The sequence below is a fragment of the Cercospora kikuchii genome (assembly GCF_019650295.1).
Source record: "Cercospora kikuchii DNA, contig_00005, whole genome shotgun sequence".
Taxonomy (NCBI): Eukaryota; Fungi; Ascomycota; class Dothideomycetes; order Mycosphaerellales; family Mycosphaerellaceae; genus Cercospora; species Cercospora kikuchii.
Window position 1 is genome coordinate 1,692,165 of NW_025408586.1, and position 11,938 is coordinate 1,704,102.

General features: G+C 55.1%; 5 protein-coding genes across 6 annotated transcripts; 2 read left to right on the forward strand and 3 right to left on the reverse strand.

The window, feature by feature from the left end:
* Positions 1-2,558: 2,558 nt before the first annotated feature.
* CKM354_000844800 (uncharacterized protein) lies at positions 2,559-4,433 on the reverse strand (the record flags this gene model as incomplete). Of its 2 annotated transcripts, none has more annotated exons than XM_044803826.1 (1): positions 2,559-4,433. In XM_044803826.1, one exon carries the CDS (start codon positions 4,431-4,433, stop codon positions 2,559-2,561), a length of 1,875 nt encoding a protein of 624 aa, XP_044659761.1. The 2 variants fall into 2 exon arrangements, with proteins under 2 accessions (XP_044659761.1, XP_044659762.1); XM_044803827.1 differs by having other exon boundaries at positions 2,559-3,443.
* A 686-nt stretch (positions 4,434-5,119) lies between these two features.
* On the reverse strand, positions 5,120-6,802 carry CKM354_000844900 (uncharacterized protein; the record flags this gene model as incomplete). Its single annotated transcript, XM_044803828.1, has 2 exons — positions 5,120-5,387; positions 5,445-6,802. 2 exons carry the CDS (start codon positions 6,800-6,802, stop codon positions 5,120-5,122), a joined length of 1,626 nt encoding a protein of 541 aa, XP_044659763.1.
* Positions 6,803-7,801: 999 nt separating this feature from the next.
* On the forward strand, positions 7,802-8,442 carry CKM354_000845000 (uncharacterized protein; the record flags this gene model as incomplete). Its single annotated transcript, XM_044803829.1, has 2 exons — positions 7,802-8,188; positions 8,239-8,442. The coding sequence occupies 2 exons, from the start codon at positions 7,802-7,804 to the stop codon at positions 8,440-8,442; spliced, it is 591 nt and encodes a 196-aa protein (XP_044659764.1).
* A 43-nt stretch (positions 8,443-8,485) lies between these two features.
* Positions 8,486-9,460, reverse strand: CKM354_000845100 (uncharacterized protein; the record flags this gene model as incomplete). The annotated part of the gene is made up of 2 exons (XM_044803830.1): positions 8,486-8,888; positions 9,021-9,460. 2 exons carry the CDS (start codon positions 9,458-9,460, stop codon positions 8,486-8,488), a joined length of 843 nt encoding a protein of 280 aa, XP_044659765.1.
* Positions 9,461-10,630: 1,170 nt separating this feature from the next.
* CKM354_000845200 (uncharacterized protein) lies at positions 10,631-11,641 on the forward strand (the record flags this gene model as incomplete). Its single annotated transcript, XM_044803831.1, has 3 exons — positions 10,631-10,639; positions 10,842-11,255; positions 11,309-11,641. 3 exons carry the CDS (start codon positions 10,631-10,633, stop codon positions 11,639-11,641), a joined length of 756 nt encoding a protein of 251 aa, XP_044659766.1.
* Between the last annotated feature and the right edge of the window lie 297 nt (positions 11,642-11,938).

Genomic DNA, 11,938 nt, shown 5'->3' on the forward strand with positions numbered 1-11,938 from the left:
GCGCCACAGCCGCCCTCTTCAGCCCAGCTTCCACCGTTGCTTCTGCGCCTCGCGGTCGTGCGTCTGCTGGAGGAGGAGGAACAGCTGCAGAGCGGCACGCGTCCTTTGATGTCGAGGTGAAGGAGGACCGGTGGCCGTCGCGCGCAGGCGATCGCGCGCCAGAACGAGCGAAGACGTTCGTAGCAGGCCGGCGACCGGATTTGCGCGAGGCCAACGTCGCTGATTTGGCATGGGATCGTCAGCCGGCGGGCTGCCGATGAATTAAAGTCGTCGCGCCCATACCAGCAGCCAGCGGGCCAGCAGGCAGGCCTCTGTGGCCCCCAGAGCACAGTGCGTCAGGCCCTAGAGGCGAGCACGGCGCTTTGCCTGCCACGCAACCCGTGGGCACGCAGGGAAGGGCTCTGTTGGGCAGCGCGCGCCTTCACACACATCCACGGCCGCGTCTTGATGAATTTCCCGTTCTGTCTTACTTGCTGACGGCCGCGGATCAGCCATTCGACGAGGTGATCGCGCAGCTCCACTGACTAAGACCAGACATCCTCCGCACGCTCCGGACCACAGCTGCCGTGGTGCCAGCGGCAGTCTAGCAAGGCAAGCCAAGGCAGCTGAGCGAGCGGCGGCAAAGGCAGTCCAGGCGACACAGGAGCGCATCCATGCTGGACGGCCTCCTCTTGACAAAGTCCGACGTCGACTGACAGCATCTCCGGAGGGATGCCCTGCTGTGCGTCTCTGCCCGGTCCCAGTCACGCTTTCGCCAGCCCCGGATCGCTGCTCCGCTTACTATGCCTGGTGCCGAGCGCACCTTTATACGGCCAGTGCTGCCTCGAAACCGCATCGGCAATTTCTCAATCGTTCGCTGGAAGGCCGAGTGTGCATTTCTTGAAACTTGCCACATACATAACCGGGCAGGCGCGGCCATTGACGGAGTGGTTCGCGAGGCGGCGAACGACCTCGCGACCCTCGCGCTCATGCCGTCTACATCTCGTCAAGATGACCCGATCCAGACACTGGTTCGTGCTCTGCCAGCCATTTAATCCTGGTCCAATCCAATCGCGTGCATTTCCCACAAAGGCAAATCACATTCTCGGCCTTGGTACGAGGAACGACCAAGCCTTTACGCAAGAACAAGAACGTCCTTCGTCGACGAAACTGTGACTTGCCTCGACAATTTGGGAAGCCACGACGCGCAAATGCACTCTTCAGGTCTCATGTAGAGTGAAGTCCCGGTGCACTGCTCGATTCCCATCAAGGCTGTGATGCCTGTCAGAACTCCGACGGCAGGGATCTCCAAATTCGCACTCATTTTTGTTTCGCAATGCAGCACTGGCCACTTCACAACGGAGATCAAGATGAATGTCGACCGAGCAACGAATGTTCGCCAAACGGCCAAAGAAACAGCACTTGCAGATGCTCCAGCTTCACAATCCAAACACACACACACGTCAACCCATTCATGAATTCTCGCAGGATCTGTTGACGCGCGAGTTCCCTGGTAAGATAATCCCAAGGGTAAAAAGGGGTCGACCAACCAAATAGCTCGTGAAATCCCTTTTCTCATCAAATCACCAGTAAAATGCACGCTCAGTACCGTAAGTGAAAGATGAGAAAGTGTGCGATACTGCTGGCCTCTAGTCTTCGGAGACGGAGACGGGATCAAACACCGACATGATGTGCTTTGAGTCCGTGAAGACAGGATCGTCTCCAGGAACAATCTCCACAAAGCTGTAACGTGCATGGTATGCATGCTGGTCCAGCCTCCAGGACAGTGCTCTTCCCGCCAGCATCCAAAACTCTGAATTCCAGCCTGGAAGCCTCGTCATCCACAAAAATCCCGCCAGGAAACTCGCAACTAGGGCTACAATGCATACGGAAGTGTGTTGGCCGTCACGCAAAAGGAAATATTTCACTCACCAAGGCAGACAAATCCCTGATCACAACCTCTTACCCCTTTATGTGCACGAACCTGATGTGTACCCCAAATTGTTCCAGATCGGTCCAGCAGGCGGGGAAAGTCCTTGACATCAGCGCGGCTCGTTGACACGGGAGCATCGTTCTGCTTTCGGCTGGAGGCAATAGCAAGCAGTCCTTGGTGACAATCCGCATCGCAGCCTATCGTTGGCCGTTCCGTTGTAATGGGATCGAGTATGAGCACGCGTGCCACACGTGGCGGGCTTGCAAGTTTTTCTCGCCCTGGTCTGGCACGATGCAACTGCTCATTTGCACGAAATAAACACGCGTGACACCTTTGGTGAGACTCTTCAAGCTATTGGTCATAGCAAGCTACACTAGTGAATTGAGCAGCTATGTGAATCGCTGAATCTCTTCACTTGCACCTACTTTCGAGGGCAGAGGCATATCCACTTGCAGTTTCCACCAGGCCTCTCGAGCGGCAAGTTCGTTTCTGCGCTTATACCATTTCCCTCTTGCTTCGCTTTTCACGCGGTCTTCGAACGGAAGCGCGAAGCGTGAGCTGTAGGCAAACCAATACCTCTCTTCTCTCCTTGCTCATGTGATTCCTGCTGACTTTTGGAAACGCATCGCTCGGTGCCAGCACAGTCCTAGTCTGCCTGGTAAGCCACGCACCCACTGTGCTCCAGCAGTGACAGCACCCGAGAGCTGTTTGCCAACCTCTCCCACGACTCTCTCATCTTCAATGTGGAGCGATCACGACTCCAGGCACACGCAGCACGGAACTGCTCTTGCGTGAAGAGGCCAAGCGCATGCTTGTTGACGGTACTGGCCACGATCAACTCAAACACAGACTGTGGCAGCTGGGTTGGAACAGTCGAATCGCGGAAAGCCATCATGCCTCCCTTTCTCTCAATCATGTCCTCCTGCCAGCGCACAAAACGCTCCGGATTGTCATCGCGCACCACGAGACCGTCCATCTTCTGAGTCACGGCCGGCAAGTCGCTGCCTTCACTAAAAGCGCCCTTGCGATGTGGCTTGAAGATCATCCTCGGGGTGGTTGGCATGTTGGAGACGTCGGTGATCGCAAATTCCGGCTGACCAGGCATTGCGCTTGTGTTAACAGTGAGTGTCTGTGCATATGTGCCTTGACGAGCACCGTGGTTGCCATTGCGCGATGATTGCGGTGGGTCGTATTCGTCGTTTAGCTGCGATGATCCGGAGTTTGATGTCTTGCAACCTGTGTCCGATTTGTAGTACGTGCCTCGGTGAATTCTGTAGCGGTTGAGGACCGTGGACGAAGATATGATGCGCAGAGCGGCGCGCCACAGCTCGACTTGGGAGACACCAGAATTGGCTATGATGTGGCGCTGGAGTTTCATGCGCAGACTCTCGACCTCTGAAAAGCCGTGCTCGCCTTCGTTCGCAGCAGTGTTAGAACGCACACTTGCTCGACGATGACCTGCGCGTGCACGCAAGACTGACTTGCTGTCTTCAGGAGAGTATTCTAGCGTACTGCCGTCGTCGAGCATCATCTGTTTACGCAAAATCTCAGTCTTCTTCAGCAGGAGCAGACCATCTTTGCCCAGCGCGGTCTCCTGTGCGTCCCAGTCGAGCCCAGTAGAGGCGGAGTCTTGGGCATAAGTTCGAATGCCAGAGCTTGCGGGCGCAGCATTGACTGCATCAATAAGCTGAATCGGGTAGTAGTGATCCTCGAGGACGTAGGACAGCCACAAGGCGCCAGCATCCGTGAGACCGACGTTGTTCAGGGTGATGTACGGGATACCACGCAATCCGCATCTGCGCTTCACGAATCCGCCTTTTGCCATAGCATCGCTGAAAGCCGCACTAGTCGGCGTGCCAGCTGTCTCGTGGTCCTCTTCCATGTTAAGGGAGCGGACAGAAGCGCCGCCACCAAACAGCACTGGGTCGATACTTGGCTCATGGCAATGCACTTTCGCCAAGATCTCCATTGCTCGTGCGCCCAGATTGACATTGCCAGAGAGATCAAGACGTCTGAGCTTGAGACAATCCTTGAAAGATCGAAGAAACAGCTCCCATTCGTCGGCTTGTTGGTCCGTCTCCACTCGGATGGTGTTGTCAGCGAGATTGAGTGTCTTGAGGGTCAAGTGAGCGGCCTTGATGACCGGAGCGAGCTGCGCCAGCGTGGTTGTAGTGATACCGTTGTCACTGATGTTGAGATCTTCCAGCAGAACCGATGCGCCAGTGACCTGCTTGGTTAAAGCGGCAGCCATTTTCGCGGCCATCGCGCAAGCGCCTTCATCGCCAAGCTGCTTCGCCGGAGCCTTGATATCCAGGTAGTGCACCACTTCCTCGCCAAGCGCGCTGTAGTTCAGGCTACTGACATTGCTGCCAATGCTGGACTTGCGCGCCTTTACCACCTGCTTCTCTACATCTTTGGCTACCTTGTCTACCTCCTTTTCCACATCTCTGCCAATAATGCCGCCCAACTTCTCGCCGCTGTTTGGTCTGTTCGAGTAGTCGAACTTGTTTGACTTACCCATGGTGGTTGTTGGCGACGACTCGATGTCGGTGCCGACGTCGACGAAATCGGTCTCGAGGGACAAAGCACTGCTGTCCAGTGAACGCGCAGTGCGAGGCTTGATGCTAGTGGAGAGCGACAGAGCACTGCAGACTCTTCTCAAGCCGCGATCAATGATGTCGCGGTGCTTCATCGGTGAGTGACCGCGTTTGGCGGCGGGTGTGTGTGTGGATGTTTTTGGAACAAACGTGCGAGGAAGCGCGCAACTGCACTTTTCCGTCACCAATGCTTCAAACATCGGAAGGGGCTCTCGGCAAGACGCGCACTCCCGCCGCTCTATTCACCTAGCAGCCGCCGAATAGGCAGCTCTTGTTTGCCCGTTTACTTAAGGTTGCAGCTTGAGTCCAACGCGTGGCCTGCATCTGAGCGCTGATGTCAATCGAAGACTCCAGCCCGCTTGTGATACACCTGACCCATTCCCCTACTGGTGCTGTGTCCGCGTACTCCGCAGCGCTGGCGACAACGCAAACCAATGGCCCCTATGCCCATAGATCAAGTGAACGCCTCGCTGTACCCATGCCCTCCACAAAGATTTCACAAAAAGATCATTCATTCATTTCGCCATCCCATCACAGAACCCCATGGGGGGCTCAGCGGTCCGTACCCATACTCATCCGCAGAAGTGAATCGTGGTGGATCGGATGCATACTATGCATCCTTGATGCGCACCGTACTGTCCACCAGCAAAGGGAACGTCTGAGCGAATCTGGTCCCGAGACTCCAATTATTCAGATCACGTAAATGATGCTCGAATGCTGGATTCAATTCGAGCGTCGCTCCATCGTTGCCCGATCTTAGCAACACACAGTCGTGAGGAAGCGGCCAGTTCAGAGACAAGGTTGTGGTGTAGGGGACAAAGAAGTCCTCAAACTTTACTTCACCTTCGCGTAGCGCAATCTGTGAGCGCATGTACGGCCTGTCGTATCGTCAGCAGCAAGACTCGTGCAACACAGTCTGAAGCTCAGATTCGTACCAAGGAAGATAGTCTGCCCATGCAACATGAGCTTTCTCCAGCTGCACCGCAGTCGGACGACACCACTCCGGTAGGCGCTCATAGCATTTTTCGCAGGGACAGATGAGCCAGCGCAAGACCAGGAACATGATGTAAAGCACAGCAACTTTCTCCGGTAGCTGTGCAACGTCGGGAAATTTGGAGAGGATGTCGATCAGAAGTGCGGAAACCTGGTGGCACTCGGAACGTCGACTACCATCACCAGGATCGACCATTGCTGCGAATGCCGGATAGTCGGGGCCTATAGCCTCTTGCATGGATGTACCGTCTTGCATCATCTTTCTGCGGCTTCGAAAGGCATCGAGGAGCAATGAGTCTAGAGGACACGAAGGGGGCCCTTGATTGGTAATGCGAGCGTAAACGGGCAAATCTGGTGATCGCGAAGGTTGATAGGATTCTGTTGGTGGCGAGGCAGTGGTTTCGTGGGACTGCTGAGCATTGTCCAACACATAGCTGAGTCCCAAGCGATCCCCGTTGCTGTGATGGTGCGGCTGTGCTGAGGTTTGCCTACGTTGTTCATATCGTCCCTCGTTCGGCGACTGAGAGTAACGTTGGTGCACTGCGCTCCGGCCAGCTTCAGAATCTCCATTGTGATACGCAGAGCCACCTGAATCGGTCGAGTGGCCGGCGGTTGGTGTCTGCCCTGAAGACTCCGTGCCCGGAGATCTCAGTTGTGGATGTAAATTAGAATTCTGTTGTGGTTGTTCGCTGTACCGATGTCCTTGATCCTGTGGGTAGCCTGAATTATTGAGCGCGGTCAGCGGCGGCAGAGGACTCTGCTGTGCCGTCAAAGCCGCGAGCTCTATATCGTCGTCTGTGAGTAAGGATGGATCGATTAGTTGCTCAAATGTGAACGTACCATTAAGGCTGGGATGTGGTTGCTGTGACGCTGCTCCTGCTATGCCTGCCACTGCACCCAGACGTCGACGCAGCTCTTCGCATTCCGCCAGTGCCCTGTCCCTCTCCTGTACTACGCGCTGCAGGTCTTGGAAGGGCTGCTGGCTTTCCAGTTCTCTGATCCTACGCTCGAGGCTCTCGATGGTATTCCGCGTCCGTTCTCTGATTGCTCTCTGTGCCTCTCTGTCGTTCGCCCGCTTCTTCGCTAATTGCTCGGGCGTCAGATTTGCGACGCCTCTGCTCCCTGGCGCGCCGGTTGCGCGTCGCTTGCGTGAATTCGTGGCATTTGGAGTGGGGATGTGATCTTGCGACAAGGCTGCTGCTGCCGTTGCTGTCGCCGCTGCGTTGGCGGCATCGCCAGCGCCATGTGTTTGCGGTCCATGTGAAGCGTATGGAGGCGATGGACCTATCGGCTGCTCCATGTCGTGGAAGCTGGGAGCGTGTCTTGTCATGCAACCTCGGTGACAGAGTGGAAAATGAATCAGTCTCAATCTCGAAAAGTGGGCCCGGCCAGCGCAAGAGCACCGAGCCTATTTGGCAGGAAAAGGGTGAAGCACGAATATTGTGTGCAGCACCAACTCGCTGGCCGCGTAAATTGCGTAGAATAGTAGAAGCATGGATGCGCGGAGCACTGCCCTTACATTGTTGTGTCGCGGCCAGAGTTGTTGCGGGCCTGCCGCCATACATGGACGTGACTCAGGCCCTCGAGTCCGCTTCGAACTCTGCCATGAGCTTGGGCCTGGTCCTCACGTTGTATGTCCAACTCCAGAGTGCACGTCGGCGATGAGCTACAGTAGGAGCGTGCTTATCCGACAAAGACCTCGCCATCCACCGAAAGCCCTGTTGCCGTATGCATGGCAGTGCGCGTCTTCGTAAAGAGGATCATCAGCGGGATTTGCGTTTTGTCCGCGAAAGCTAGCATGACTCGAGCTGCACCACTCTCGATGATAGAGATCAGAGAGCAGCAGCAACGTGGGCTGGTGGCAAGTCGAGCTCCAAAGCATTGTGCCGGCTTGCGAGACGCGAAGGCAGCTTTCGCTAGCATTGCGGCAGTGCAATACACTTGCCAGAAACTGTTGAGGTAGTCCTCGTCCATTGCCGTGCATTGCTTCACTGTGAGCTGACAAGCGTGCACAGCGCTTGTCGTGCTCTGCTACGAGTATCGTGTCTATTGCAAGACCGCCTGAGGCCACGATTTACACATACATCATCAGCCTTTGACACATGGAGCTACAGTAGCTGTGTAGTCAATTTGACGACCGTGTTCATGCGCGAGCTGCAATCGTGCAATCCCTGTTGTGCCACGTGCTGGCGTCTGCTAGCGTATTCTCCAGATGAAGCTTCGCGCGTGAACTGCAGCTGTTCCATCTATCACTGCCTCGCTCTACAGAGGACCATCTCCCGGTGCAAGGTTCGTGACGATGGCTTCTCGACCCGCACCTTCTACGAAACGAACTTCAGCTGCTGTGCCAGCCGAGCTGTTCACCAGACCGCCTTGCAAGATCCATCCTTCGGCCGTGGTCTCAGAGAAAGCGCAAATCACCGGAACGCACACAGTGGAACTGTGTGAGGACAGCGTTTTGCATCCGCACTCCAAGATCAAGGCAGAGCGTGGCATCGTATACATTGGCAAACGCACAATCATATGCGGGGCTACCACGGTCGGAGTGCTAGAAGGAGAAGGCAATGTCATCGTTGGAGATGAAGTGACAATCGAGGCCGGCGCCGTTGTTGAGGCTAAGAGTGTCGGCGATGGCACTGTGATAGAGGCGAAGGCGAAGATTGGTAGAGGCGCCGTGATCGGAAAGGTACCACAAGAGCGACGCCTCATGCGATTTGACTGCTGACATTGGAGAAGCATTGCAAGATCACACCATTGTCAGAAATTTCTGCGGATGAACAGCTACCTGACTACACTATCGTCTATGGCGACAATCAGCGACGACACGACCACACTATGGCCGACAATGCCGAAGTCCGCGACGCGCAGCGCAAAGGCCAAGTCCTCCATATCGAAACGCTGCAAAAGCTCATCCCCAACGCGTCGCGTAAGTGGACATGAGCGGAGCGTCAGACCGCATTGCAGATCATGCAGTCGTGACCGTCTACTCATTCGAAAAAGCCTTCTCGCCCCATTCAAAGCCATACCGATGCCAGTACTCCGGAATGCCGTCCCCTTTCACTTCTCTCGGCGTCCATGAGAGTGTCTTGTCGTTGTCGACAGAGCAGACAGTGATCATGTCGACATAACCTCTAAGAACACCGGTGTTTACGATCTGACCAACAATGCTCCCTAAAGCATACAGCATAGTTTCCGGATTGGTCTCTCGATCGGAAAGGGACATGTAGTGGTCATCATCGTACTGGCGTGCGACGTCCTCGCGGCTTTCCAGGTTGATCATTAGCTCCTCGAGGTGCATTTTGGCTGGAAGGCGATACTCGGGGTCGAATCTGGGTCCGCAGTGGAGAATGAAATTTAATGTCTGATAAAGACCGCTCGTGATGCCACTAGTGATCGGTCAGTGTCATCTGAAATCTCAGTTCGAAGCTATGCAGTCTGGATATGTCTGTGGAGGACGAGCTGCACATAGCTCCTAGAACGAGATAGGGAATATGTCTTCGAAAGATCGAGACACTTACTGCGGACCCCCATCACCCCACGACTGAAACCCTCTCTTGGTATCATAGCTGGCCTGCAGGATGCGGACTTGATGCGGCGGACAGGGAATGCGCTGCCATGTGGTGTGTCCCAACGCCATGCCTCCTCGTTTTCCTTCGAGATCCAGAGACCAAGTAGTAGTTTGAGGATTTTCCGAGAACGACTTCTCGTTCATGACTGATTGCATTTCGCAAGCGAGGTCCTTGCAAGTGAGCATGATGCTTAGCCAGGGAACGATGAGGTCTGCATCACCGTCGACCTCCGGTACACTCCGAAAGCCATGCTCCTGTGTATGGGTATCTCGCCAGCCATTTAGAATCGTGCACTGCAGGTCCAAGGCGAAAACGTGCCGATATATCTCCAATCGCAACTCTCTGGGCAGACCCAAGAGACTTGCTTGGCTTGTCGATCTCGTGTCCATCACATCCATAGTCCGCACGACACCAGTTGGGATAGCTCTGCGCCTATGTATGGATCTGTCTAAGGCACCTGGAAACGGATGTGCACTGACAACTTGACGACTGCTGTTCTCAGCTCGGAGCTCGGAGCGTCATTGAGGGGTCGGCCCGATTGAGACATCCGACTCCCACGGCCGCTTATCTGCAGAACACGCATCCTCCGATGTTCAGATTGAGATGCAATAGGCCCACTGTGTCGACTTTGTCAATCGATGCAGGATCCTCGGAGCCATGTCACAGTCGATGGAATTCACGAAGACACTGCTTCCGAACGAAGCTGGAGTCATTAATGTCATATGCGTGGAGACTCGCTGCTTTGCACCTGGTTCCCAAGCCTGCATGCGTTTTTGAGTGCAATGTTGGCGAGGATGGTGCTCCGAGGCGCTGGAGAAGTGATCTCTTGAACTATTGAGGCCCAGCAATTTCGTCACTGCTCGAGAAGCGCTCAACTCTAGCAATAGAGCATTGCCGGCTCACATCTAGCCTCACCGCTACGTTTGCTGGCTTGAGTTGCACTCAACTAGATGTGGATCCAGAATTCAGGTGACAGGTGCTGCGTTTCCCACATGGATCAAACACGGACGGTCAAGAGCTGTCCTCATGCACATGCGCAGGCTTTGCAGCGGGGAATAGTGTGACGCGCCTCGAAGTGAAGCACGGCCTTGCTGAGACGTTCGAGATTTGTTACACCGCCCAATGTTGCATGTCTTGGCCAGCCGCGAGCGCGAAAGCAGAGCGCGCGAGTTCAATGGCATTGTGCCTCAATTGACCATATGTGCAAGGCAAGGATTCCAATTCGCTAGCAGCGACGAACTGTCGGTCAAGGCGTCACTAGTTCGATCTTGCCCGCGATTCTCACTTTCCAGCGAAGAGCGGAAGTAAGGGCCGCGCCTTCTTACCCCACCACGCGGAAGTGTGACAGGGGTCCAGTGCCCCACCAAGGCAAGAGGCAACAGCTCATCAAGAATTAATTCCAAGATTCCTTTTCTTCCACCAACACATCAAACAAACCTCCACTTCCACTTCCACTTCCTCTCTCCAACACACACAACCAACCGTCACTGCAACCGCACGCAATTTGCAATCCACACAACCAACAACCTCAATCTCATCAAACCCACACCGTCGTCAACATGGGCAAGGTACGTCACTAACCCCAGCTTTTTGTCGCCGGCGGCGAGCATCTTCTCCACGTCGTACCATTGGCAGACTCCACGCTCTTCACACGTTTTCCCCGTCTAGCGAGCCTGCGACAGGGCAGTTGGAACCGCACTATTCCCAACGGCACCTCATCGGCGCTCCCAAACACGCCAATGGCATTCAGCTGACTCGTGCCTTCCTCAGGTCAAGTACATCCTCCTCGACTGCGACAACACCCTTTGCCAGTCCGAGCGTCTGGCCTTCGAGGCATGTGCCGACCTCACCAACGAGGTGCTCAAGAAGTACAACGTCGATGCCAGCTACACCACCGACAGCCTCCTTGAGGATTTCGTCGGCCACAACTTCCGCAACATGCTCGTCGGCCTTCAGAAGAAGCACAACTTCTCCATGCCACAGGATGAGGTCGACAAGTACGTCGACATGGAGCTCGGCCGTGTCACTGCCAAGCTCTCCGAGAAGTGTGTCGAGTGCCCTGGCGTTACCGAGCAGCTCGAGTGGGCCAAGGCTCAGGGCTACCCAATGTCTGTCGTGTCGACTTCTGCCAAGCCACGCGTTGTTGCATCTCTCGAGAAGTGCAACCTGATGCGCTTCTTCTCGGTATGGCCATCGCCACCTGAACAGTAGATCTCGTTGACTGACAGCTGTGACAGGATGAGCTCGTCTTCTCTGCCGCCACTTCTATGCCAGACGGCCCATCATCCAAGCCAGACCCCAAGATCTACTTGTACGCCTGCAAGCAGCTCGGCGTCAAGCCAGAAGAGTGCCTCACCGTTGAGGACTCCAAGTCCGGTGCCACCGCTGGCATGCGTGCTGGTATTCCACTGATCGGCTACGTGGGCATCTACGGTCTCGAGGAAGGTGCCGAGAAGGAGAAGCAGATGGAGAAGACGCTGACTGAAGTCACCAAGGCTGACTTCATCATGCACGACTGGAAGGAGTTCCCAGAGGCTGTGAAGCACATCGAGTCGAAGCTCAACAACTGAGTGGAGGACATGGAGTGACTGTTCTCTCACGAGACAGCACTATTTCTGATTGCATTGACTTGAGCGAACCTGCAGCCACGAGGCTCCATCGAGTAGCGTACTCGAACCAGAAAGCGACGACATAGACAAAGAATTGAGCCAGGCGCTCGATACTGTAATGCGTATCACTCTTTCGCCTACCGTTCCCCGTGATTGGTTATTAAGTACTGTCCTGCTACGATGTGGACGCGAATGCGACTTGGCAGATTGATCCTCCGATTCCTGCCTCGGGACGCGTTAGGCAGAAACGCGCTAGCG